Raw genomic sequence first — 25,240 nt, 5'->3', positions numbered from 1 at the left:
TAGTACAGTTCAGTGTACCAAAACGAAGGGGTAGAAATGAATTACAGTGTGGTACTAAAAGAAGCTCCGTAACTGCTGTTTACATGTTATGCAATATGCAAATATCCTAACTAATCCAAAGCTCTTGGGTGATTGCTGAATCTAGATAGATAGTTATACACAGTGGGTCTTAACTGGAAGTCTAAACTGAATTAAATACACTTATTCAAACATAACTACAAGTTAACAGAAAAAAGGTAGCTTGCAATTGAGAAACCCACCTGTAGTTGACTTTTTTATGTTCTGCAAGTGCTGTGATGGACTGCTGGCTAGTTCCACTTTTCTCCATAAAGTACTGCCTGATGCGGTTACCGAACAGCTGCTTGAAGTACTGCTTGTTTCCCCATCTGTACTTCTACCCATAAAACCTTAACCAAAAACAAAATTCTCACCATCAGAATGAAGCACCTGAAGCAGAAAAGCACAAATACAACTACACTGTTTAAATGTTTTTGCTCAAGTAGAATAAACTGTGTGCACCTACACATATACACTTCATATGAACTGTAGGCTTAAGAACCTTCATGAAGAGTGGCTAAGGCACAAATCACAATTTCTCAATGTTAATTACAAAATACTTTTTATACTGCATAAACTTTCTCACATTTTCCATTTTAGGTTTTTCTATGGTTGGTACTTCACACCAACTGCAATAGGCTAGGTCAAGTGTTCAAGTTTCTACATAGATTTTTTATGATCTTAGTTCTTGTGAGTGGCTTTATACTATAGTTCTAAGTCGCATTTTAATTTATCCTGTAATGACAGTTCACTTAAGTTGATGTATATTTCAGCAGTTTTGCATTATGTTAGTATGTTCATTTTACAGTTGTGTTTTTCATTTAATTTTTAGTTAGTTACAACCAAGATCACTTTGCTGACAATCCTATTTTTAACTGGTTTAACTCAGTGATATTTTAACAATATTTTAATTTATTTTTCTAGCAAGAGTAAATTTTGTTTCTTGATGGTTGATTTAGTTTGGTGGCAGTTTGATGGGGTGAACTGTGTTTGCAGTGCAATGTGATACTGCAGAGAATGGAAAAACAGTCCTTGTTTTAAGATTTTTTAATTTTACTAAGCTGAGTAAAGCTCAAAGCAGAGTTCAGGAGGCTGTTTTACATGGTGCTCTTTTGGGGAATGTGAATGTCTGTTTTGCAAAGAGTACTTTTGGCAAACTTTCTTTAGTTCTTAGCAAATAAATACAGCAAGTTTAACAGAATCTGTATGATTAATGACTTCACAATGATGTCTTCAACTAGTAGATATTTTAAATATCTACACAGTGAATCAAATATGTTTTTAAACCAAACAGCATGACAGGTCCAAGATTAATATGCCACAAACATGTGCTATACGAACGTGTACACATAGTAACAGAAATACATACCTTGCAAAAAAAACACATGCATCATTTGACCCAAGAGTATAAATCAAAAGGTGTGTGTTTACCATAACAGAACTGGTAGAGCAGGTCCCTTCTCAGTAACAGGACAACACAAAACAAGAGAGGTTAGGATAGCTCAACAGTAAAATCGTTCTTAGGCTGCCATCCCATAATACATCTCAGTGCTTAGGCTCTCCAGAGTTGAGGTGAGCTCTGAATTATTTGCCAAAAGAATAATAAGACAAAAAGTCTTGTCAAAGTTGGTTGTGTGTGTTACAGAGGATGGCTCTACCTCATCAGCTCTACCACAAAAAATGTATAACTTCTGTAGCTGATAAGAAGGTGTCCATCCTTTGCAACAATGAGATAGAACCCTTAGCAAATCCTATTGGGAGGTCTCCCTTTCTACTGTAGTTCTGCATGAAGATCTAGAACCCAGACATCACATGAAGTTCAAGTATCCTCACCATATCATCCTCAAAAGCTGTACTTCGAGTAGCCAGTACTTTAATGGAATGACCAGAAATTCTATCAGAAACATGTTTATTAAAACTCAGTTAAGGGCTTTTGTTCCTTTAACTTTTACTGGAACTTAATCAGAACTGATATAAAAACATAAAAAAGTTTAAATACAATTAAAAGAAAAAAAAAACACATCACCCCCAGCAAATCTCATACCAATTAAGCCAACTTCAACTAAAAAGTAATTGAAATAAAGTTACTCACTACCATTATTTATAAATTAGATGCATGTTTCAACTTCAATACAGAGGAAATAAAGACAGAGTCATTTATAAGTACAGTTGTGTACACTTACCATAAATGTAGATGTTGAAGTGTATTCACTGTTGCAGTCATCACACTTGGGTTATCCTGCCAGGGGTAGCCCTCAGTCGGCCCGAATAGCAAAGGCTTAGTATTACTGCGTCAGTTACTCTCGCTTCAGGTCTGACATCAGGGATATAAAAACAGGCAGCAGACGCCATTACATCAGCTTTTCTTGCCCCAAATGTCAGGAGCCCCCCAAATAGGGAGCCAAGTTATGGTGGAAAAACACCACCAGTAAAAAGTAAATACCAATAGCCCTGTAAGGAGTGAGGAAAAGAGACACAAGGGGGCTGGAGGGTAGGAAACCAGGACTGCAACAGTGAATACACTCAAACATCTACATTTATGTTAAGTGTACACACAACTGTACTATGTTCTTCGTGTTTCACTGTTGTGGTCATCACACATGGGTTGATTCCCAAAGCAGAAGAATGGGTGGAGGCAGTCAAGAAGGGTTGGGGCTGGCTAGTATGCCCTGCAGGACTGCTGTTAAGCCCGCCCTGGATTTGGAAAAGATAGGCAGGTGGTAATGCTTGGTGAAGGTATGCACAGAACTCCAAGTAGCAGCTTCCAAAATGTCCCTGGTAGGGACTCCTCTAAGAAAGGCTGTAGTGGATGAAGTTGCCCAAGTGGAATGCGTTCTGACCCCCTGAGGGGGTGGTTTCCCATGGTGTTTGTAACAGAAATGGATACAGTGTGCTATCCATTTGGAAATTAGTTGTTTAGATATGGCCTTGCCCTCTTCCCCTGGTGCAAATCTGACTAGTAACTGGTCAGATTTCCTGAAGGGCTTAGTCCTATCAAGGTAGAATCTGAGCTGTCTGTGCACATCTAAAGAGTGCAGGATCCTTTCCCCCTTATTTTGAGGATTAGGGAAAAAAGTGGGCAAATGGATAGATTGGTTGAGAGCCACACTGGACACCACTTTAGGCATAAAAGTTGGGTTAGTCTTGAGGGAGACCCTGTCAGCATGAAAAATAAATAGAAGTTATGTACTTATCATAACATTCCATGTGAGTTATCTCGCCTTTATTCTCACTGATGGGTTCGGAGCCGATCGCAAAGCTCAAGGTTTGCCAGTAGCTCGAGACCAAGCCCCTTATCCCACAATGCACTGCTGGAATTACCTCAAATCTTGTTTGCTGCGAGTATATATACCCTTTTATTTATTTCTGCAAGGAAGCACTTCCAGAAGGGGAAGTAGTATTGAATAACCAGAATGGTACTAACCTCTAAGTCAACTGTCAGTCAGGAGGGGGAAAGAGGGAGGGACGTGAGAATAAAGGCGAGATAAACAACTCACATGGAACATTATGGTAAGTATATAACTTCTATCTGTGAAGTTGTTAAATCTCGCCGTTTATTCTCACTGATGGGTGGCGTCCCTAGCACCCTCAATCTTGGGTGGCTCATGGAAGTACGTTTTTCAGTACCGTGGAACCAAAGGAAGACCTGTCCCTGGAAGCCTTATCTACTTTGCAATGTGTGATAAATGTATGAGGCTTAGACCAAGTGGCTGCAGCACAAATATTGTCAAGGGGCAATTTAGATTGAAAAGCAGCAGACGTAGAAACGGCTCTGGTAGAATGAGCCTTAGGTTTGTGTGTCAATGGCATGCTAGCATTTGCATAAACAAGGATATACACAATCTGATAACCATTTACATAGGGCTGTTTTAGCCACTGGATTACCTTTTCTGGCTTCCGAAAAGGATACAAAACGTTGATCTGATTTTCTAATATCCTTGGTTCTGTCAAGATAAAATCTGAGCTGTCTGTGTACATCAAGTATGTGCAGCATGCATTCCAACTTGTTAGAGTGGTTGGGAAAAAAAGACTGCCAGCTCAATAACCTGATTGATATTGGAATCAGAGCAGACTTTAGGCAAAAAGGAGGGGGTTTGTTCTGAGAGATACTCTATCAGTATGGAAAATCATGTAAGGAGGCCTAACAGATCATGCTTGAAGTTCTTACACTCTGCGGGCAGAAGTAATGGCTAGCAGAAATATAGTCTTCCAGGACAAATATTTGAGATCACAAGAAGATGCTGGTTTGAAAGGGGAGAATAATTTGAGACACCATAAAATTCAAATTCCAGGGGGAATAAGGAATTTTGACAGGAGGTCTCATGTGAAAGGCACCTTTAAGAAAAGCCTTGGATAACTTATGGCTCATAACATTCAACCCACTGAATCCAAGGTGGAAATTTGATATGGCGGCTAACTGGACTAACTGTGGCAACTACTGCTCCTTCTTTAAAAATCTGTCTCAAAAATTCTAAAATGGACGATAAAGGAGCTCGGAAAGGGTCTATTTTCTGTATATTGGCCCAAATTGAGAACCTGTTCCATTTACTGCGGTGCAGTTTCCTGGTGGATGGCTTGTGAGAAGACAAAAGGATTTGTCTTGTATCATCTGAGCACGAATGAAGCCTGGCAATTAAGGGAAGTGGATTAGCCAAGCAGTCAGTTTTAGGGACTGCAGTGAAGGATGGAGGTCCCCTGACGGGTGTGTCAGAAGGTCTGGAACTGGGTCCAAGATCCATGGATCCTCCAGTAGATGATGGTGAAGGAAGGGGAAACAAATCTGTCGAGACCAGTAGGGAGCTACGAGGATAACTGTCCTTCCCAGCAACTTTCCTTTCTGTAAAACCTTGGGTATCACTGGAATAGGTGGGAATGCATATAGGAGACCCGGAGGCCTAACGGGTACAAGTGCGTCTTTCGGGGAATGTCCCAGAGGAGGTATTAGGGCAAAGTAGCTTCTGCATTTGGTATTGATGTGACTGGCAAATAGGTCGCAGCAAGGCCGGCCCCATTTGCGGAATATCACATCCACAACTCGTTAGTTGAGACCACTTGTGAGGCAACAGTATTGCCCTGCTTAGCTTGCCCGCTATCACACTGGATTTCCCTGGGATGTGCACTGCTATCAGAAAATGGTGGGACGACACAGCCCATTACCATTCTGAGTGCTTCTCGACAAAGGGGGTAAGACTTGGTTCCGCCTTGTTTGTTCAAGTACCAGACCACTGACATGTTGTCCGTCTGAATTGCAATTGTCCCTAGAGGAAGAGAGTCCTGAAAGTACTGCAACGCCAGAAGTACTGCTCTCAACTCCAGAACACTGATATGCAGATGAGACTCTTGATTCGTCAATGTGCCTTAGGCAGTCTTTCCATGAAAATGCCCCCCCCCCCATCAGGAAAGCGTCCGTGGTCACAGTGGCTACTGGGGGGGGGGGGGCAAAGGGTCTTCCGATTGTAACATGAAGAGACGTCAACCACCACTGAAGGTCTCTCTTGCAAGAATCTGTGATGAGAATCATGTAGTGCATCTGTAGCTTTTGGTAGGACCACTGAGCGAAGAGGAGCCACTGAAGGATTTACATTTGCATCCTTGCGAGTGGTACAGCCAGGATCGCTGCCGCCATCAACCCTAGTACCTTCAAGATCTCTGCTGCTGTAGCTTTGTTCTTTGACACCAGTGAGATGACGTGTTAGCGAAGAAGCGAGACTCTTTCGATTGGAAGACGTAGAGTGGTGGTTGAGGTATCCAACTCTGCTCCTATAAAAACGGTATGCTGCAATGGCAATAAGGCAGACTTTTCGAAGTTGATTGCAATGCCTAATTGATGGCAAAGTGTCAGAGTATATTGTGTTGCCTGAGTCAATTGATGCCTGGTGGTAGCAGTGAGGAGCCAATCGTATAGGTATGGAAACACCTGGAATCCTAGATGCCTCAGGTGAGCCGTGCCCACTGCCATGCATTTGGAGAACACCCTGGGGGCTGTAGTGAGACCAAAGGGCAGGGTTCGAAACTGGTAATGATTGGCTCCCAGCCGGAAACGCAGGTGACCCCCTGGAGCGTCTGTTCATCTTTATGTGATAGTACTCGTCCTTGAGATCTATGGAGCACATCCAATCGCCTTTCCCTAGGAAAGGAAGAATGGACTGAAGCGTGATCATTCGGAACTTCTCTTTCTTTACAAATTGGTTGAGTCTGCTGAGGTCCAAGATAGATCTCCAGTCCCCTGTTTTCTTTGGTACTAAAAAGAATCTTAAGTTCCGAATCCAACTTAGTCTGCTGGTACTGGTTGGATGACTCTCTCTTCTAGCAATTTTTGGACCTCTACGATTGCTTGTTGAGACTGGGTGGAACATCTGGGATTCTGCTTACAAGAGTAGGTGGGGAAGGGAACGGAATGACATATCCTCTGGAAACGATGCTTTGTACCCATGTATCTGATGTTATGTTTAGACAGGCTTCTGGGTACAAAGACAAGCGACCCCCGACTGCCTCCAGAGCCGAACAGCCGGGCCCCCTTTCAGGAGCGCTGGTAGGGCTGACCAGAGAATTGACCTCTGTCACCCTGTTGCTGCAGACCTCCTCTGCCGTGTGGGCGGCGTCTTCAGTTATAAACCCCGTCCTCTGCCTCTAGAGGGGGTTTCTCCACGTGTGCCCTGAAAGGCTCCCTGTGCTTTTCGGAAAGTACAGTTGTGTATACCTACCATAAATGTAGATGTTAGAGTGTCTTCAGTGTTGCAGTCATAACTGTAGGGTACTCCTGCCGGCAGGCAGCCCGAGGTCGGCCAGAATATCAAAGTCTGGGTCCAGCGTCGGCTGTTTCAGCTAGAACCCTGACGTCAGAGCGTATGGGTATAAAGCTGACAGCCGACGCCATCTTCTCCAGCCTTTCTTGCCCCTGATGTCAGAAGCCCCCATAAAACCAAAAGGTGTCCCAAAGGAAACACAAATACACCAGAAAGGTAGTGGAAAGGAAAACACAGTAAGCAAGTAGAAACAAGAGGGGTCTGGAGGGAGGGAAACACTGACTGCAACAGTGAAGACACTAACATCTACATTTATGGTAGGTATACACAACTGTACTATGTTCTTCGTGTTTCACTGTTGCAGTCATAACTGTAGGGTAGAATCCCAAAGCTGAGAATACGGGAAGAGGTTATGAAGAAGAAGGAGCAGCTAGAAGACCCTGCAAAACAGCAGAGGCAAAGCCTGCCCTAGACTTAGAGTACAAAGGGAGGTTATAGTGCTTGGAAAAAGTATGCACAGAGCTCCAAGTGGCAGCCTCCAGAATGTCCTTGGTAGGAACTCCTCTGAGAAAGGCTGCTGAAGTGGCAGCTGCCCTAGTAGAATGAGACCGGACGATACCTGGAATTTGTTTTCCATAAAGAGAGTAACAATATCTTATTCCATGAGTAATCCATTTGGAAATAGTTTGCTTAGAAATGGCATTACCAAGAGAACTGGAAGCAAAAGAAATAAGCAATTGATCTGATTTTCTGAAACTTTTAGTTTTGTCCAGGTAAAAACGTAGCTGCCTGTGTACGTCTAATGAATGCAAAATCCCTTCCCCCCCCTATTTTGGGGTTTTGGAAAAAAGGTAGGAAGGTGAATAGTCTGATTTAGAGCCACTCTAGAAACTACCTTAGGCATAAATGTAGGATTGGTCCTCAAGGAAACTCTGTCCTGATGGAAGATGAGGTATGGTTCCATGGCCATGAGGGCTTGTAGCTCAGACACCCTTCTGGCAGAAGTCAAGGCCAACAAGAAAGCTGTCTTCCAGGATAAGAACTTAATGTCCGCAGAGGCAGCAGGCTCAAAAGGAGGCAAAGTAAGCTTTTCCAAAACATAGTTGAGATCCCAAGGAGGGACAGGAGGAGTTCTAGGTGGTTTTAAATTCTTAGCTCCTCTCAGAAATTGTCTGACCAACTGGTGGGAAAAAATGGGAGGATCACAACTGAAATGTGCCGAAATAGCAGAAGCATGAATTTTAATGGAAGAAAATGAAAGACCTTTAATCAAAAGGTCTGAGAGATAAAGTAAAATAGATGAGATATCTGGTATTAAAGGATCAGAGCCACGATCCTGCATCCAAATACAAAATCTTTTCCATTTAGAAGCATAAGATTTCCTTGTATTAGGACGCCTAGCTTCCAAAAGAACATCCAAAACTTGTTTAGGAAGAGAAGAATGAATCAACTGCCTTTGATGAGCCAAGCTGCCAGACAGAGAGTCTTGATTTGAGAGTGAAATACCTGACCCTGATGCTGGGACAGTACAGAATGGGTCAGAGGAAGACTCCAAGGAGGTACCAAGGAAAGATGCAGTAGAGTAGGGTACCAAAACTGACGAGGCCAATTCGGAGCTATCAAAATGATCAGTCTGGGTTTGTCTAGCTTTATCTTTAGCAATACCAGAGGCAGAAGAGGAAGAGGAGGGAAGGCATATCCCGAAAGATTCCTCCAGCTGAATGACAGGGCGTCCACTTTCCAAGCTGTCTTGTGGAAGGACCTGGTGCAAAAGAGAGGCAACTGATGGTTGAGATGAGATGCAAATAGATCTATCTGAGGACAGCCCCAAACTGCAGTTATCTTGCTAAATAAGTTGGGGTCCAACATCCATTCGTGAGGATCCAAAATGTTTCTGCTTAGGCTGTCTGCTGAGAGATTTTGTTTTCCTGGAATGAACTGTTCCTGAAGATCCAGATTCAACTTTAGGGCTGTATCCCATAAGGCCATGGCAAGTCTGCAAAGGGGGTAAGAGTGAGAGCCCCCTTGCTTGTTTATGTACCACATGACTGTGGTGTTGTCTGTTCGAATTAGCAGAGGTCCTGGCTTCAAAAGGGTCTGGAAGGCTAGAAGAGCATTTTGGACTGCTAACATTTCTTTCAAGTTGATGTGCCATAGAAGGTGTTTGTTTGTCCAAGAACCCTGTTGGCATTTGTCTAGAAAATGAGCTCCCCATGCATAATCCGAGGCGTCCGTGGTTATGGTCTGAGTAGGTTGAGGCAGACGAAAGGGCTTGCCTTCGTTCAAAACACACGCCCTGGACCACCAAAGGAATTCCTTCTGGAGGCAGGGTATCAGTGGAATCATTGTATCCAGACTGTGGCAATGTTGAGACCATACACTCTTTAGGTACCATTGAAGTTTCCTCATGTGAAGCCTCGCATTTGGAATCAACAGGATGCAAGAGGCCATGTAGCCCAGAGCCTGCAGGAATTTCCTTGCAGTGAGCTGAGTTAATGCTGCCAAGGTCTTGAATATTGAAGCCAGCTGTAACTGTTTTTCTGGAGTGAGAAAGGCCTTCTGTAAACTTGTGTCCAAAAGAGCTCCCAAGAAGATCATTCGTTGAGAAGGAATCAAATGTGACTTTTTTATGTTCACTGAGAATCCCAGTAGTAGAAGACGTTGAACAAAATGCAGATGTTGAACTAGAAGGTTTTTGCTGTCTGCCTGAATTAGACAGTCGTCCAAATAGGGGTAAATCTGAATCCCCTGAAGTCTGCAGTAAGCTACTACTGGAGCCAGGCATTTGGTAAAAACTCTGGGCGCAGTAGATAAGCCAAATGGCAGTACAGAGAATTGGAAGTGTCTCGAGCCTGCCTTGAATCTGAGGTACTTTCTGCAATGTTGCCTTATGGGGACGTGTAAGTAAGCCTCTTTTAAGTCCAATGTTACCATCCAAGAATCTTGTGCGAGCATTGGAAGAAGTTGTTGAAGTGTAAGCATCTTGAATTTTGGAATTTCCAAAAAGGTGTTTAATATTGAGAGGTCCAGAATAGGTCTCCAGGAGTTTTGTTTTCTTGGGACCAGAAAAAGTCTTGAATAAAAACCTTTCCCCACCTCTAGAGGTGGAACAGGTTCTATGGCCCTTAAGGCTAAGGCCCACTTGATTTAAGGCCTCTGTCCACTGATGTTTTGGCAGATCTGGCCAGCCTGAAGGCCTTGGCAGAGTGTGAAAGTGGAATCTGTAACCTTTCAAAATCACATCTAACACCCATTTGTCCTGGGTAATGCGAGTCCAATTTTGGTAAAAAAGAGAAAGTTTTCCTCCGAGAGGGGCATCCAGGGAAGGAGGACCTGAAGCCCAACAGAGGGAGTCATTGAATCTGCTTTCTTTGGGTTTGAGATCGGTCTTCTCCCCTTCTAGGTGAAGAAGCAGTCCACTGTCTAGATCTGTAGAAGGCCTGAGCCTGCGCCCTACCTCTGGAGCGTCTATATCTTCCCCTTTGATGCCTGTCAGAGGTGGGAAAAGACCAATTTTTGGAGGGCCAATTTCTAGAAAATCTAGGAGGCTGAACTTGCAGGAAATCTTTTACAGTCTGCATAGACTTGGCTTTTTCTTCCATCTTTTTAATAACCTCCTCAGCCTTAGACCCAAATAAGACATCATGCTGAACAGGGGCATCTAGCAATTTTGCCTTAACTTGTTCAGGTAGATTCTGCTCACGAAGCCAGGCATGTCTCCTGATAACAGTACCAGAGGCAGCCACCCTGCAAGAAGCCTCTAAGGCATCAAAACCACAGTGTAAACTATGTTTGCTGGCAACACATCCTGTAATTCCTTGTCCTCAGCACATGCAGGAAAGGCAGAAATCCTTTGCTTTAAAACAGATAAAAGAAACTGCTGATACTTAAACATGTGAAACTGGCAGTTTAAAGCTCTAATAGAAAGGGTGGCTGAAGTATAAACCTTTTTGCCCCACCTGTCCAAGGCACGAGAATCCTTCTCAGAGGGGATAGGATTCTTAGAGGAGGTGGGCTTAACAGCCTTGGAACCTTGCGAAATAGTTTCAGGATCAGCAGAAGGGTTCTTGAATAAGAATTGATGAGAATCAGGGACCCTGTAAAATCTATCGGGCTTAGAAGGAGCAGGAGGCATGGAATCAGGATTCAAGTTAGCTTCAGAGAAGGCATCATCCACAATGTCAAGTACAGGAGGAATAGCTAAAGGCCTGTGCTGAGGGAGAAGAAGGAATTCCCTGAGTCTCTTTTTGGAAGCAGAATAATCCTGACCTTCCCAATGAAAATGCTCCCTCATCTCATGCAAGGTTTCCCCAAAAGGGAAATCTTCAGGGGGGGAGGCAGAGGGAACAGAATCCTCTGCATCCGAATCCTCATAAGGAGGGAAGGAGTAATCCTGATCAGAGGAAGAAACAGAAGATACAGAAGCCTGATCAGAGGAATCATAAGGGATATCCTTGTCTAGGCCTTTTCTCAGGAGGAGGGTGAGAGCCCCTTATCATAGTTAATAAATCCTCAGCCATCCGAAGCAATTGCTTCTGAGTCTTAGGGGCTGAATCCGAAGAAGCTTGAGCAGAAAGTCTGGGTTTAACAGGAGTCTTTGACTTAGCTTTTGTCTTTGTGGAGATAGTAATGTGTGAAGGCCTGAAGACCCCCTCAGAAGCCGGTGCCTGCACAGTGGTTCCGGACCCATCTGAAGGAGCGACGTCCGAAGGTCCTGCAGCAGACAAATTACTAGGCCTAGTTGGCTCACCATGCGAGTCCGTGTCGGCCATCGGTTCTGAAGTGGCGGACGACAGGGGCTGCGAATGCGCCTCACTGACGACCGCCGAACCCGAAGCTGGCTTCGGCTGCAACGTATCCTGTTTGGACCTCGGAGGCCTGTCCTTGTCTTTGCGCTTCTTCTGTAATCCGGTAGTCTGTTCCGACATTCTATAATTAAATCGTCTACCGAAGTAATTCAAGGCCCATTCGTACCTACGCTTGATAGTGCGAGAATTAAACCTGGCACAGAACCGACAACAAGAAACGTCGTGGTCAGGGCCTAAGCAAGGTAGACAGTAAGAGTGGAAATCTTTATGAGGTATTTGTTTTCCACACGATACACAATTATTAACTTTTTCTGACATCGGAGGAGCAAGAAAAGGTTTCAACGGGTACTTAGCTTTGAGAATAGAAGTAGAAAACTTCGGACCGACGACAATCACACCACGTTGTCTTGAAAACGCCAACCAACAACTAGCGAACTGCTTTGCACCGCACGGCAAGAAAGACTGAAGAAGATGGCGTCGGCTGTCAGCTTTATACCCATACGCTCTGACGTCAGGGTTCTAGCTGAAACAGCTGACGCCGGACCCAGACTTTGATATTCTGGCCGGCAGGAGTACCCTACAGTTATGACTGCAACAGTGAAACACGAAGAACATCCACATTTTCCCTCCCCTAGGGCCCTTGGGGTAGGGCCGAGTAGGGGTAGAAAAATGGACTCCCAACGGCAGATAGGGTCTTGCCTTCCTGCTCACGCCTGGTTAAAGTCTCCTTTACTTTAGGCCCAAACAGTGATGAGCCATCAAATGGGGTGTTGATAAAGGAAGACAAAGGGTTCCGCAAAGGAACAGAGATGCATCCAGGCTCGTCTCCGTATAGCAACGCCTGAACTAGTGGCTCTACTCGAACCATCAGCTGCATAAGATATGAGATGCATGGACGAGTATACAACCGAGTTTAGGGTAGCGAACTGTGTGTTGACATTGTTGGCAACCCCTGCAGCTACCGTACCCTGGAGAGTATCTCCTAGCTCTTTCAGGAGATCTCTTTGCAGTCTCGTAAAATGGGTTAAATAGTTCAGCTATCGCAGAGAAAAAGTCGCTGAACTAAACATGCGTTTCCCATATCTATCCATGATTCTAGAATCTCTGTTAGGAGGATGGATAGATGCGGATGTTTCAGACACTTCCTTTTTGGTGGCTGCAGCTACCACCATGGCATCAACAGGCACTCCTTTGGTTAAAAAGGCTTTGTCCACCAGGGCAGAGATGAACTTATTCGGCTTCCGAGGGACAGGTTCCATGGCCTCCGGTGACTCCCACTCCTTACGAGAGATCAGCTCATCGTAAGGCGGAGACCCCAAAAAAGTGGAAAGTTGAGACCCAAAAGCCTTCAAGAGCACTTACTCGTCCTCAGTAGGAGTAATGGACTGCCAATCGCCCCTCTAAGGATCTCTAATATCTCCACAAAGGAAAAATCCTCAGAGGGGGCATCGAGGGGACCCTTCTGACTCATCCAAGTCCGTGTCGGATGTCAGAGACTCCTGTGGGGAGTCTAAGTGCCTCCTCTTGCACAGTCTTTTCCTGGGTACTTCCTCAGTGGGGAGATCTGAGGAGGTCTCGGAAGAGCAGGGGATGCCCTGTGGGGCCACTTGAGGCTCAGGGGCTCTTCGCTTAGGAGGACTGGTAGATGTAGCAGCACACACAGGAGCTTGAGGGGAGAAGGAAGCCCGAACTGGAGCCGACGATGTCTTAGGAGACAGGACTCTCCCCATGGCGTCGAAAGCACCATGGCTCTGACGAGAAGGGGTAGACGTATCCGGAGGGACTGTCCAATCCTCCCACACCGAAACCATGGGCTCCGAGCCAGAGGTAGGAGCCGAGCTCATCCGAGCTGAAGCCTCGAGAGGAAGAGTCGGCACCAACAAATTGGTCCTACTATCCTCCCCGGACCCGATAGGAGAGTGTCGGTTCCTAGCGTCCTTGGTCGGCAACGAGGAAGTCAGAGTAGATGGAACCGATAACACCAGTGCGGGTCTCGGTTCCATAAGTTCGACAAGCATCGGTTCGGTGTCCTTCGGCTCAGTGTCCAGTATGGCTCGGAGGAGTAGTAGTCAAGTTCGGTTCAATGGTCTTCGGCTCCGAAGTGGTCGGGGCCAACAATTTAGCAAGTCCTGGTGCCTGTAGAACCTTCTGCACTAGCCGATCCATGTCCATATCAGAGAGGCTGACCGAAGACTTCGAGGAATGCACCGAAGGTGCTGACTGGAGCAGAGGAGATGAGGGAACCTCAGAGACCGGCTCCAAGACTGGGAGCTGGCTTCGAACCGATGGGACACTCTGTTCCGAGGACTGTGGAACTGATGACCCTATACCCTCTGATCTCTTTGCCTTCTTGGTTTGTTTAGAATCAGAAGATTTAGAAGTGCTGGCACCTTCCTGGCTACCCAACGCCTCAGAAAAAATATGCTGCAGCAACCCCCTATCTATGAGTTTTCCCCTTCTCTCTAAGAGAACCTTAGATGAAAAAGAGTGGCAAATACTGCAGGAGTCTCTGAGGTGTTTAGCCCCCAGACAGTAAACACACTGGACATGTCTGTCCGTGACGGACATTTTCAGTCCACAATCTGGACATTTGTTAAACCCCAATTTGATGCAAGACTTTTCTCTGTCATCCAACATTTTATAAGAGACGCATCACAAAATTAACCTGTAAAGGTTAAATACAGGGCTAACTAAGCCCACACTAAACAATATAGTAAGAACAGGTAAAAATTGTTAAACTAAACAGGGCTGTGAATAATCTCTCAAAAAGAGAAGAAAAAAGTTTTTTTAAAACTTGCGATTTATCAAAATGATCCGAGCTAACTGGATCAACGAGATCTCTCTTGCCACGGCAAACTAGATCTGAGGTAATTCCAGCAGTGCGTTGTTGGATAAGGGGCTTGGTCTTGAGCTACTGGCAAACCTTGAAATTTGCTATCGGCCGTGTCGGAGCAGAGGATCGGCTCCGAACCCATCAGTGAGAATAAACGGTGAGATTTAACAACTTCACATTGAAGGGGGGTCCACAGCCATAAGTGCTTGTAGCTCAGACACTCTTCTGGTTAAAGTGATGGCCAGAAGCAAGGCTGTTTTCCAAGAGAGGAATTTTAACCCTGCTGACGCTGCAGGCTCAAAGGGGCAGTAGCGTGAGCTTTACCAACACAAAATTAAAGTCACAAGCAGGGGTGGGGGCTCTTCCTGGTGGCCTTAAGTTGTTAGCCCCTCTCAGGAACTGCTTGATGAGAGGTGGGCTCAGTGCTGTAATGAGCAGAGATGGCAGAGGCATGGATCTTAATGGAGGAGAAGGACAGACCTCTGTGGAGTAGGTCTGCTAGGTAATCCAGGATGAGAGGTAAGGAGGGCTGTGCTATATCCGCTCCTTTAGAGTGAATCCAGGAACAATACCTTTTCCACTTACCAGCATAGGAGTTCCTTGTACTGGGTCGTTTGGCTTCACGTATGACATCCAGTACCCGCTTGCTTAGGCTGGCCACTGGAGGAGAATTCAAGGAATAAGTCAGACTGCAAGGTTCAGGGTCTGCAATTGCGGATGCAAGATCTGTCCCTCCTGCTGATTCAGGAGGGTTGGGATCTGGGGTAGGTGTCATGGGGGCACTGGTGACAGATGTGACCAGCTTGGTCTTTCTTGCCTTATCTTGAATACTCTTGTAAGAAGAGGCAGAGGGGGAAATGCATAGATTGAGAGGTTTGCCCACTGGAAGCATAGGGCATCCACTTTCCAGGCCTTGCTGCGAGGTACCCTGGTGCAGATTTTGCTGAGCTGGTGGTTGTAGGGGGAGGTAAATAGGTCCACCTTCGGGGTACCCCATTTCTGGGTCACAAGGCTGAAGGTGTGTTGGTTTAATTGCCACTTGTGTGGGTCTAGGAGATTTCTGCTTAACTTATCTGCCAGAGAGTTTTGGTTGCCTGGCAGGAATTGAGCTTGCAGTTGAATATGCATGGCTGAGGCAGTGTTCCACAGGGTCATGGCTAGCCTGCAGAGTGGGTAAGAGTGGGATCCCCCCTGCTGGTTGATGTACCACATCACTGTGGTGTTGTCGGTTTTGATTAGTAGGGGTCCCGGTGAGAGTAGGGATCTAAAAGCTCTCAGAGCATGCTGAACAGCTAGAATCTTTTTTTGGTTGATGTGCAGATGAATTTGGTTTGGCCATGAATGCACCTGCCATACAGATGTGCACCCCAGGCATAGCCTGATGCGTCTGTGGTTAGGGTTTGGGCGGCATGGGGTTGTGTAAATGGAAGTCCCTTGTTGTGGTTGCATGCTGCTGCCCACCAAAGAAACTCTCGCCTTAGACAAGGTATTATAGGTATGATAATTTTCAGGTCCTGAGAATGTTGGCACCAAAAACTTTTTAAGTACCACTGAAGTTTCCTCATATGCAATCTGGCATATGGAATTAGAAGAATGCAGGGGGCCATTAACCCTACAGCCTGCAGGATTTTCCTTCTGGATAGCTGGGTTCTGGTGGACATTTGAGTGAAGTATCTTGTCAGATAGGCTTGTTTTTCTGGAGTAAGGAATGCCATCTGGGATGCTGTGTCCAAGCTTGCTTTTGACTGGGGACAAGTTTGGATTTCTTTTCATTGATAGTGTACCCCAGGGAGGTTAGAAGGTCCTTTACAAATGTCAGGTGCTGCAACAGCTTTTCCTGACTGTCTGCCTGAATAAGGCAATCGTCCAAGTAAGGGTAAATTTAAATATTTCTCTGCAATAGGCGTTGGCTGGAGCCAGGCATTTTGTGAAAACTCGGGGAGCACTGGATAAGCCAAAGGGAAGTGCAGAGAAAGTACGGTTGTGTACACTTACCACAAATGTAGATGTTCGAGTGTATTCACTGTTGCAGTCATTACATTTGGTAATCTGCTGGCAGGTTGCCCTCAGTCGGCCTGAATAACTAAGTCTTGGGTCCTACGTCGGTTGCTGTCTCCTCTTCCAGGACATCAGGTCGTCGGGGGTATAAAACATGCAGCCAACGCCATTTTATTCAGTTTTTCTTGCCCCAGATGTTAGGTGCCCCCCCCAATGGGGAGCAAATATATATATATATATATATATATATATAAACAGAAATATATATAAATGCACTTTTAGCAACATAAACTTTACCTTCATCTAAAAGCAAATACACCACAAAGGCTTTGGTGTATAATGAAGGAAAGAACAGGTATAGAAAAGTGGGGGGCGGGTGGGTAACCCAGACTGCAACAGTGAATACACTCGAACATATACATTTATGGCAAGTGTACACAACTGTACTATGCTCGTCATGTTTCACTCTTGCAGTCATTACACTTGGGTAGAATCCCAAAGCTATGGATGGGAGGATGGAACTAAACAGCACTAGGAGCGGCTATAAGGCCCTGCAGAACTGCAGTGGCAAAGCCTGCCCTGGATTTGGAGAAGAGAGGTAAATTATAATGATTTGTGAAGGTATGAACAGAGCTCCAAGTAGCAGCCTCTAGAATGTCTTTGGTTGGAACCCCTCCGAGAAAAGCTGCTGAGGTACAGGCAGCCCTGGTGGAATGTGACCTGATCCCCTTGGGCGCAGGTTTACCATGGTGCAAGTAGCAGAAACGAATGCAGTGGCTTATCCACTTACAAATAGTCTGCTTTGATATAGCCTTCCCCTCTGACCCTGCAGCAAATGCTACCAGTAGTTGCTCAGACTTTCTTAGAGATTTGGTCCTATAAGTAGAATCTTAGTTGCCCGTGCACGTCCAATGAATGCAGAATCTGCTCCCCCTTGTTCTGCAGATTTGGGTAAAATGTTGGCAGGTGAATTGTCTGGTTAAGAGCCACACTGGATACCACCTTAGGCATAAAATGAAGGATTGGTCTGAGGGACACCCTGTCCGTGTAAAATGTAATAAAAGGCTCCACAGCCATGAGAGCCTGTAGTTCTGAAACCCTTCTTGCTGAAGTGACTGCCAAGAGAAAAGCTGTGGGCAGGGTGAGATTTTCCAGCACAAAATTGAGGTCGCATGCCGGAGTTGGTGATGATCTGGGAGGCCTTAAATTTGTGGCCCCTCTAAGATACTGTTTAAGCAGAAGATGAGAAAAGAGGGGAGGCTCTGTGTTGTAATGAGCCGAGATGGCAGAGGCATGGATTTTTATTGAAGAAAAAGATAGGTCCTTGTCAAGCATCTCAGTCAAATATTGTAGACTCTGAGGAATATTGGACTATGCTGTGTCTGTTTCCTTGTGTTCCAAGCACAGAATCTCTTTCATTTATCAGCATAAGATTTTCTAGTACTAGGCCTTCTGGCTTCCAAAATGACATCCATCACAGATTTACTGAGAGGTGCTGTTTGAATAATTAAATGATCAGCCATGCTGCAAGATTCAGAGTTTGGAGCGGAGTGTGCAGAATTTGATTGTTCTGCTGAGACAGTAGATGAGGTATTTGAGGCAAGTACCCAGGAGGAAGTTGAGACATATTCCTTAAAAGTGGGTACCAGTGCTGGCGAGGCCAGTCCAGAGCAACTAGGATCATTTTTGTTTTTTCCTGTCTTTTAGTAAGACCTTGGAGAGAAGAGGCAGAGGGGGGAAAGGCATAGACTGATAGGTTTTTCCAACTGAAGGATAGGGCATCCACTTTCCATGCTTTTTTGTGACGAGTTCTTGTACAGAATTTGTCCAACTGATAATTTTGGGGAGAGGCAAACCGAGCTATGTCTGGGCTCCCCCACGTCTGTGTTAACATGCCGAAGGTTTGTGGATGCAGTTTCTATACGTGCGGGTCCATAAGATTTCTGCTTAGGTCTTCTGCCAGAGTATTTTGTTTTCCTGGCAGGAATTGAGCTTGAAGATATATCTGGTAAGTCAAAGCTGTGTTCCACAATGCCATGGCTAGTCTGCAAAGGGGGGTAGGAATGTGTACCCCCCCTGCTTGTTTATGTACCACATAACCGTGGTGTTGTCCGTCTATCAGTAGTTGTCCTAGATGAAATAAGTCCTTGAAGGCTGTCAGAGCATTCTGAACAGCTAGCATCTCTTTCTGGTTGATATGCAGATGCATTTGTTTTGGGCTCCATTTGCCCAGAATGCATCTCCCCGCCAGGTGGCCCCCCCCAAGCACAGTCTGATGCGTCTGTAATTAGGGTTTGGGTGGCAGGGGGTAGAGTGAATGACAGTCCCTTGTTTTGGTGACATGTCTCTGCCCACCAAAGAAACTACTGTTGTAGGCAGGGAATGAGAGGAATCATTGTTTCCAGACTGTGACAATGCTGACACCATAAACTTTTTAGGTACCATTTAAGTTTCCTCATATGCAGTCTCGCATATGGAATTAGTAGAATGCAGGATGCCATGAACCCCAAAGCCTGCAGAATTTGTCTTGCAGATAACTGGGTTTTTGTTGCCATTTGTTTGAAATATGTTGTCAGTTGCCTTTGTCTGGCGTAAGGTAAGCCATCTGGGCAGCTGTATTCAAACTTGCAGCCAGGAATGTAATTATTTGTGAGGGTACCAGTTGGGATTTCTTTTCGTTTATTGTGTACCCTAGGCATGTTAGACGCCTTTTTACAAACGCCAGATGCTGAAGAAGAGTGTCCTTGTCCTCTGCTTGAATGAGACAGTCGTCCAGATAAGGATAAATTTGTATGCTTCTTTGTCTGCAGAATGCAATTACTGGTGCCAGGCACTTTGTAAAGACCCTGGGTGCAGTAGATAAGCCAAAGAGCAGTGCAGAGAATTGGTAATGCAAAAAACCTGCCTTGAAGCGGATGAATCTTCTGCATGATTCCCTTATTGAGATATGCAGGTATGCCTCTTAAATCTAGACTAACCAAGCGTTCCTGCTCAGCACAGGCAGTAGCTGTGGTAAAGTCAGCATTTTGAATTTTGGAATGTCCAGAAACGTGTTCAAAATTGATAAGTCCAGTACTGGATGCCAAAAAATGTCTTTTCTGGGTACCAGGAAAAGTCTTGAATAAAAAACTTGTCCTTTTTCCTTTTCTGGCACTGGTTGAATAGCCCCCATATCCATGAGGGACATAACTTGTTTCTGAGCCTCTGCCCACTGATTTTGTGGCAGATCTGGCCATCTGTTTGGAATTGGCAAAGTATGGAAATGAAATCTATACCCCTGAGATACTATATTTAATACCCACTTGTCCTGGGTAATTAACTGCCAATTTTGAGCATGGAGTGCTAGTTTGCCCCCCAAGGGGGCTGCCAACAGATAAGTGCTTGGTGATGGCAAAGGAAAGTCATTGAGACTGCTTACTGTAGGGTTGTGCTTTGTTTCCTTCAGATTTGGAGGTGGAGGCACACCATCACTTTGACCTGTAAGAACCCTGTGATTGGTACGTGGAGCCTTCTGAGCCGCCTGGATTTGCCATGAGTGGCTCTGTTGGACACAGGAAAGCACCAATTTCAGTAGGGCAGTGCCTACTGAACCTGGGTGGCTGCACTTACAAGAAATCTTTTACAGTTTGCATAGCTTTAGCTTTGTCTTCCATTTTCTTTAAAACCTCTTCTGCCTTATTACCAAACAGAATATCATGCTGCAAGGGGGCATCCAACAATTTAGTTTTAACATGATCAGACAGATTTTGCTCCTTAAGCCAGGCATGCCTTCTAATCACAGATCCAGTAACTGTGGCCCTGCAAGAGGCCTCCAAGGAATCAAAACCACATTGCAAAGTATACTTTCCAACCTGCTCTGCTGAATGCAATAACTCCTGTAACTCTATTTTCCACATAATCAGAAATCAACATAATTTTCTGTTTCAGTAAGCCCATAACATGCTGTTGATATTTAAGCATAGGAAACTGGCAGTTTAAGGCCCTGATTGCCAAGGTAGCTGACGTATAAACCTTCTTTCCCAATCTATCCAGTGCCCTGGAATCTCTATCGGAGGGGGTAGGATTTTTGGCTGTAGAGGCCTTTACACCCTTGGGACCCTGTGAAATAGTCTCAGGATCAGCAGCAGGATTTTTGAATAGAAATTTGTGGGAGTCAGGAACCCTGTAATATCTGTCTGGCTTACTAGGAGCCGGAGGTAGGGAATCAGGAACCATGCTTAATTCTGAAAACACATCATCAACAATGTCTAATACAGGAGGTATTGACAAAAACCTATGCTGAGGAAGGAGGAGATCCCTAAGCCTCTTTTTGATTCAGAGAAGCCCTGACTCTCCCAGTGAAAATGTTCCCTTAAAGTATGCAAAGTCTCTCCAAAAGAGTATCCTCAGGAGGAGATGCAGATGGGATGGATTCTTCTGCATCAGAATCCTCATAGGGTGGAATAGAAAAGTCCTGATCAGAAGAGGAATCAGAAGAAATGGAAACCTGATCTAAGGAATCAGAAGAAATGGAAACCTGATCTGAATATTGATAATCAGTGCCTTGCCTAGGCCTCTTAGCGGGAGCCCCTGATCAAGGTAATTAAGTCCTCAGACATTTTGATCATCTGTTTTTTAGGAATAGGGGCCTGAGCACGTGGCTCATGCATCGGTTTTTTAGACATAGATGTTTTGACCTTGTTTTGAGGCTGGCGTCAGTTTAATATAAAAATGTTGAAGTCTGAAAACATCCTCAGAAGCCGGTGCCTGCTCAGCAGCTCCGGACCTATCCAAGGGAGAGAGATTCACGGGTTCAATACTCTGAGAATCTCGCGGCATACCGGACTCTGAATGGGTCTTGGTAGAGGCTTGCGACTCAAAAGTAGCAGGTATCAGGGACTGCGAAAGTGCCTCACTGAGTACCGGTGAACCGGCAACTGGCTTAGGAGAAGCTTTGTCATCTGTTTTGGACCTCGACGGTCTGTCTCTCTTTTTCTTTGCGTTTTTTGTGAACTCCGGTAGGCGGATTGCTAACGGACAACATTTCAGGATAATTAAATCTTGATCCAAAATATTTAGAAGCAAAAATATACCAACGCTTAATAGTGTGTTGGTTAAATCTAGCACAAAACTGACAGCAAAGCACGTTATGATCTGGGCCTAAGCAAGGAATACAGTACAAATGAAAATCCTTATGAGGTATTTGCTTCCCACAAGTAATGCAATTATTAACTTTTACTAACATCAGTAAGGAGCAAGAAAAAGTTTCCCCAACGGGTACTTAGCTTTAATTTGAAGACTGCGGTTCTGAAACTCGAATGCGAAAATTTCAGGAGTCGGCCAACCGGCACTTGCAAACTGCTTCTGCTTCGGGCATTGCGCGGCAAGAAAGATTGAATAAAATGCCGTTGGCTGCATGTTTTATACCCCTGACGACCTAACGTCATGGAAGAGGAGACGCAGGACCCAAGACTTTGTTATTCAGGCCAACTGAGGGCAACCTGCCAGCAGATTACCCAAATGTAATGACACCAACAATGAAAAATGAAGAACATCTGATAATGCATACATCCTGCCTTGAAATGTAGATATTTCCTGCAGGAGTCCCTGACTGGGACGTGCAGCTAGGTCTCCTTTAGGTCTAGGGTGGCTAACCATGCATCTTTGGACAGCATAGGGAAAAGCTGCTGTAGGGTGAGCATTTTGAATTTTGGTACCACCAGGAAGGTGTTTAGAATAGATAGATCTATGATTGGGCACCAGGTGCCCTCTTTTCTGGGTACCAGGAAAAGGCTGGAATAAAAAACCTTGGCCTATCTGTTCTGCAAGAACAGGCTGGACTGCCCTTATGGAGTGCAGGAATTGAATGTGGTTTTGTGCTTCTGCTCACTGGTTTGGAGGAAGGTCTGGGACCCCGTTTAGGGTTGGCAGTGAGTAGAAGTAAACTTTGTACCCCTGGGATATTATGTTGAGGACCCATCGGTCTTTGGTGATGGAGGTCCAGTTTTTCGCATGATGGGCAAGTTTTCCTTCTAGGGGCACGAGCAACTGGGCAGAAAGGAGGACTGGAGTTGAGAAGTCATTGTGAATTCTCTCCATAAGGGGGTTGCTTAGCACTCGCTGTTTAAGAAGTGGAGGCACTCCATTGCTTAGATCTCTGCATACCCTGAGACTGTAATCTGAGGGGTCTGTTTCCCCTGGGTCTAGTTTGAGATGGCCTTGAGGGGGCTGAAAAGGCCCAAAGTTTCAAGGGGCAATGCCTACTGTATCATGAAGGCTGCACTTGCAAAAATTCTTTGACTGTCTGCGTACACTTCACTTTTTCTTCCATCTTTTTTAGAACCTCTTCTGCTTTGGTGCCAAAAAGATAGTCCTTGTTCAAAGGAGCGTCTAGTAATTTTGATTTGACATGGTCTGGCAAGGTACGTTCTTTAAGCCAAGCATGCTTCTCAGTACAGAACCAGTGACTGCTGCCCTGCAAGAAGTTTCTAGGCCGGCAAAGCCACATTGCAAGGTATGCTTGCTGACTTGGCTTGCAGAATGCATAAGCTCTTGTAATTCTTTACTTTCTGCACAGTCTGTAAAGGTAGAGAAGTCTTGCTTAAGTTCCATAATATGCTGCTGGTATTTCAGCACGTTAAACTGGCAATTCAATACCCTTGTTGCCACCTCACAGTAAGACGTTGTCCTGTTCGATTCTCAGCTAGAGCGTCTTCTGTGTGGAGACATGCATGAATGGGCATCTTCTGAAGGTTGTGCATCAGAGCTGGCAACTCGGCACGTAAAAATCTACTGCCAATCATTAGCGGACCGGAGTTCCGCTGTGGCAACCCCTAACTGGGAAAAAGCCGAAAGACACAACAAATGGCGAGAGTTGCAGAGGTGTATACTTTACCCCAATCTGTCTAAAGCTCGGGAATCTCTGTCCGAAGGGGTGGGATTCTTAGCTGTAGTTGCTTTTATACCTTTAGGCCCCTGGGAAATGACCTCTGGGTCTGCAGTAGAATTTTTGAAAAGAAATTTGTGAGGGTCAGAACCTGTCTGGTTTCCCTGAATCCGGAGGTAGACTATCAGGAGTTAGACTGCATTACATAAAGACATCATCCACAACATCCAGAAAGTACAGTTTTGTACCTACCATATATGTAGATGTTTGAGTGCTAATACAGCTGTAGTAATTACATATGGGTTCTCTGCCGTCAGGCGGGTCCTCAGTTGGCCGAATTCCAAAGTCTTGGTCCAGCGTCGGTTGTTGTCACTTTCTTTCCCGACGTCAGTGCGACAGGGGTATATAAGAGACCGCCGACACCATTTTCTTCAGTCTTTCTTGCCCCAGATGTCAGGTGCCCCCAAAAGGAAGGCAATACATAAATTATAAAGATAATCATGCAATGCAATATAATCAAAAATCAGTAGTTGCAAGCAAATACACCATTGAAGGATAACCCAATCAGGTTGTATGAGGAGGTGTTAGCCACTAGGCCTTTACCAAGAGGGGAAGGAGGGAGGGAAACTTGTACTGCAGCTGTATTAGCACTCGAACATCTACATTTATGGTAGGTACAAAACTGTACTATGTTCATCGTGCATACAGCTGCAGTAATTACATATGGGTAGAATCCCAAAGCTACGCACAGGGTGGTAGGCACTAGGTGGAACTGGGAGGAGCCAGAATGCCCTGCAACACAGCAGTGGCAAAGCCTACTCTAGTTTTGGAGTATAAAGGCAGGTGGTAGTGTTTTGTGAAGGTATGCACAGAACTCCAAGTGGCTGCCTCCAAAATATCTTTGGTAGGGACTCCTCTGAGGAAGGCTGTAGAGGTAGCTGTGGCCCTTGTGGAGTGGGATCTGATGCCTGTAGGAACAGATTTGCCATGAAAGGAGTAACAAAACCGTATGCAGTGGCCTATCCATTTTGAAATTGTCTGTTTGGAAATTGGCTTCCCTTGAGCTCCTAACAGCATAGGACACAGAGTTGTTCTGATTTCCTGAAAGGCTCTGTTCTGTCCAAATAGTAACGTAGCTGTCTATGGATGTCTAAGGAATGTAGCAGCCTTTCCCCTTTGTTTTGAGGATTGGGGTAAAAGGTAGGTAAGTGTATGGCCTGATTTAAAGCTACCCTGGATACTACCTGAGGCATAAATGACGGGTTGGTTCGTAGGGAAACCCTGTCCTGATGGAAGATGAGAAAGGGCTGCACAGCCATGAGGGCTTGTAGTTCCGAAACCCTACGAGCTGAGGTAATGGCCAGAAGGAAAGCTGTTTTCCAGGACAAATATTGCAAATCTGCTGAGGCAGCTGGTTCAAAGGGAGGCAATGTTAATTTTTATAGAATGTAATTAAGATCCCAGGCTGGTATTGGTTGTTTCCTTGGAGGTCTTATATTCTTAGCCCCTCTGAGGAACTGTCTTAAGAGTGGGTGAGAGAATAATGGTGGATCAGTGTTGTATTCTGCAGAAATGGCTGAGGCATGAATTTTGATGGAGGAAAATGAAAGTCCACTGTTCAACAGCTCAGCTAGATACTGTAATATCTGAGGTAAATTCAGTTTTCTAGGATCCTGGCCTTTTTTCTTATTTCAAGCGCAAAACCGTTTCCATTTTGCAGAGTAGGCCTTTCTAGTAGATGGCCTTCTGGCCTCCAAAATGACTTCCTGCACTTCTTTGGAGAGTAGGATCTGTTGTGGTGTTAAGGAATTTTCCATGCAGCCAGATTGAGTGTTTTTAGGTGACAGTGAAGAGTTTTGTAGCTGTGCTGAGTCAATAGAAGAGGCATTAGAGGTAGGATCCAGGGAGGAGTATGCGTTAGGCTCCTCAGGAG

General features: G+C 45.1%; 1 protein-coding gene across 1 annotated transcript in view; it reads right to left on the bottom strand.

Annotated features, from left to right (window-relative positions):
• Window positions 1-25,240, bottom strand: part of ASXL1 (ASXL transcriptional regulator 1) — a gene marked incomplete in the record, with an annotated part of 1,368,406 nt that overhangs the window by 501,124 nt on the left and 842,042 nt on the right. Inside the window, 1 exon segment of the mRNA XM_044090352.1 lies at window positions 261-407. Within this exon segment, the coding sequence (XP_043946287.1) occupies window positions 261-407 (147 nt within the window).

Source organism: Protopterus annectens, chromosome 12.part0, assembly GCF_019279795.1.
Source record: "Protopterus annectens isolate FY-2018-M chromosome 12.part0, PAN1.0, whole genome shotgun sequence".
NCBI classification, from domain to species: Eukaryota; Metazoa; Chordata; order Ceratodontiformes; family Protopteridae; genus Protopterus; species Protopterus annectens.
This window is presented reverse-complemented; position numbering and strand designations above follow the sequence as displayed.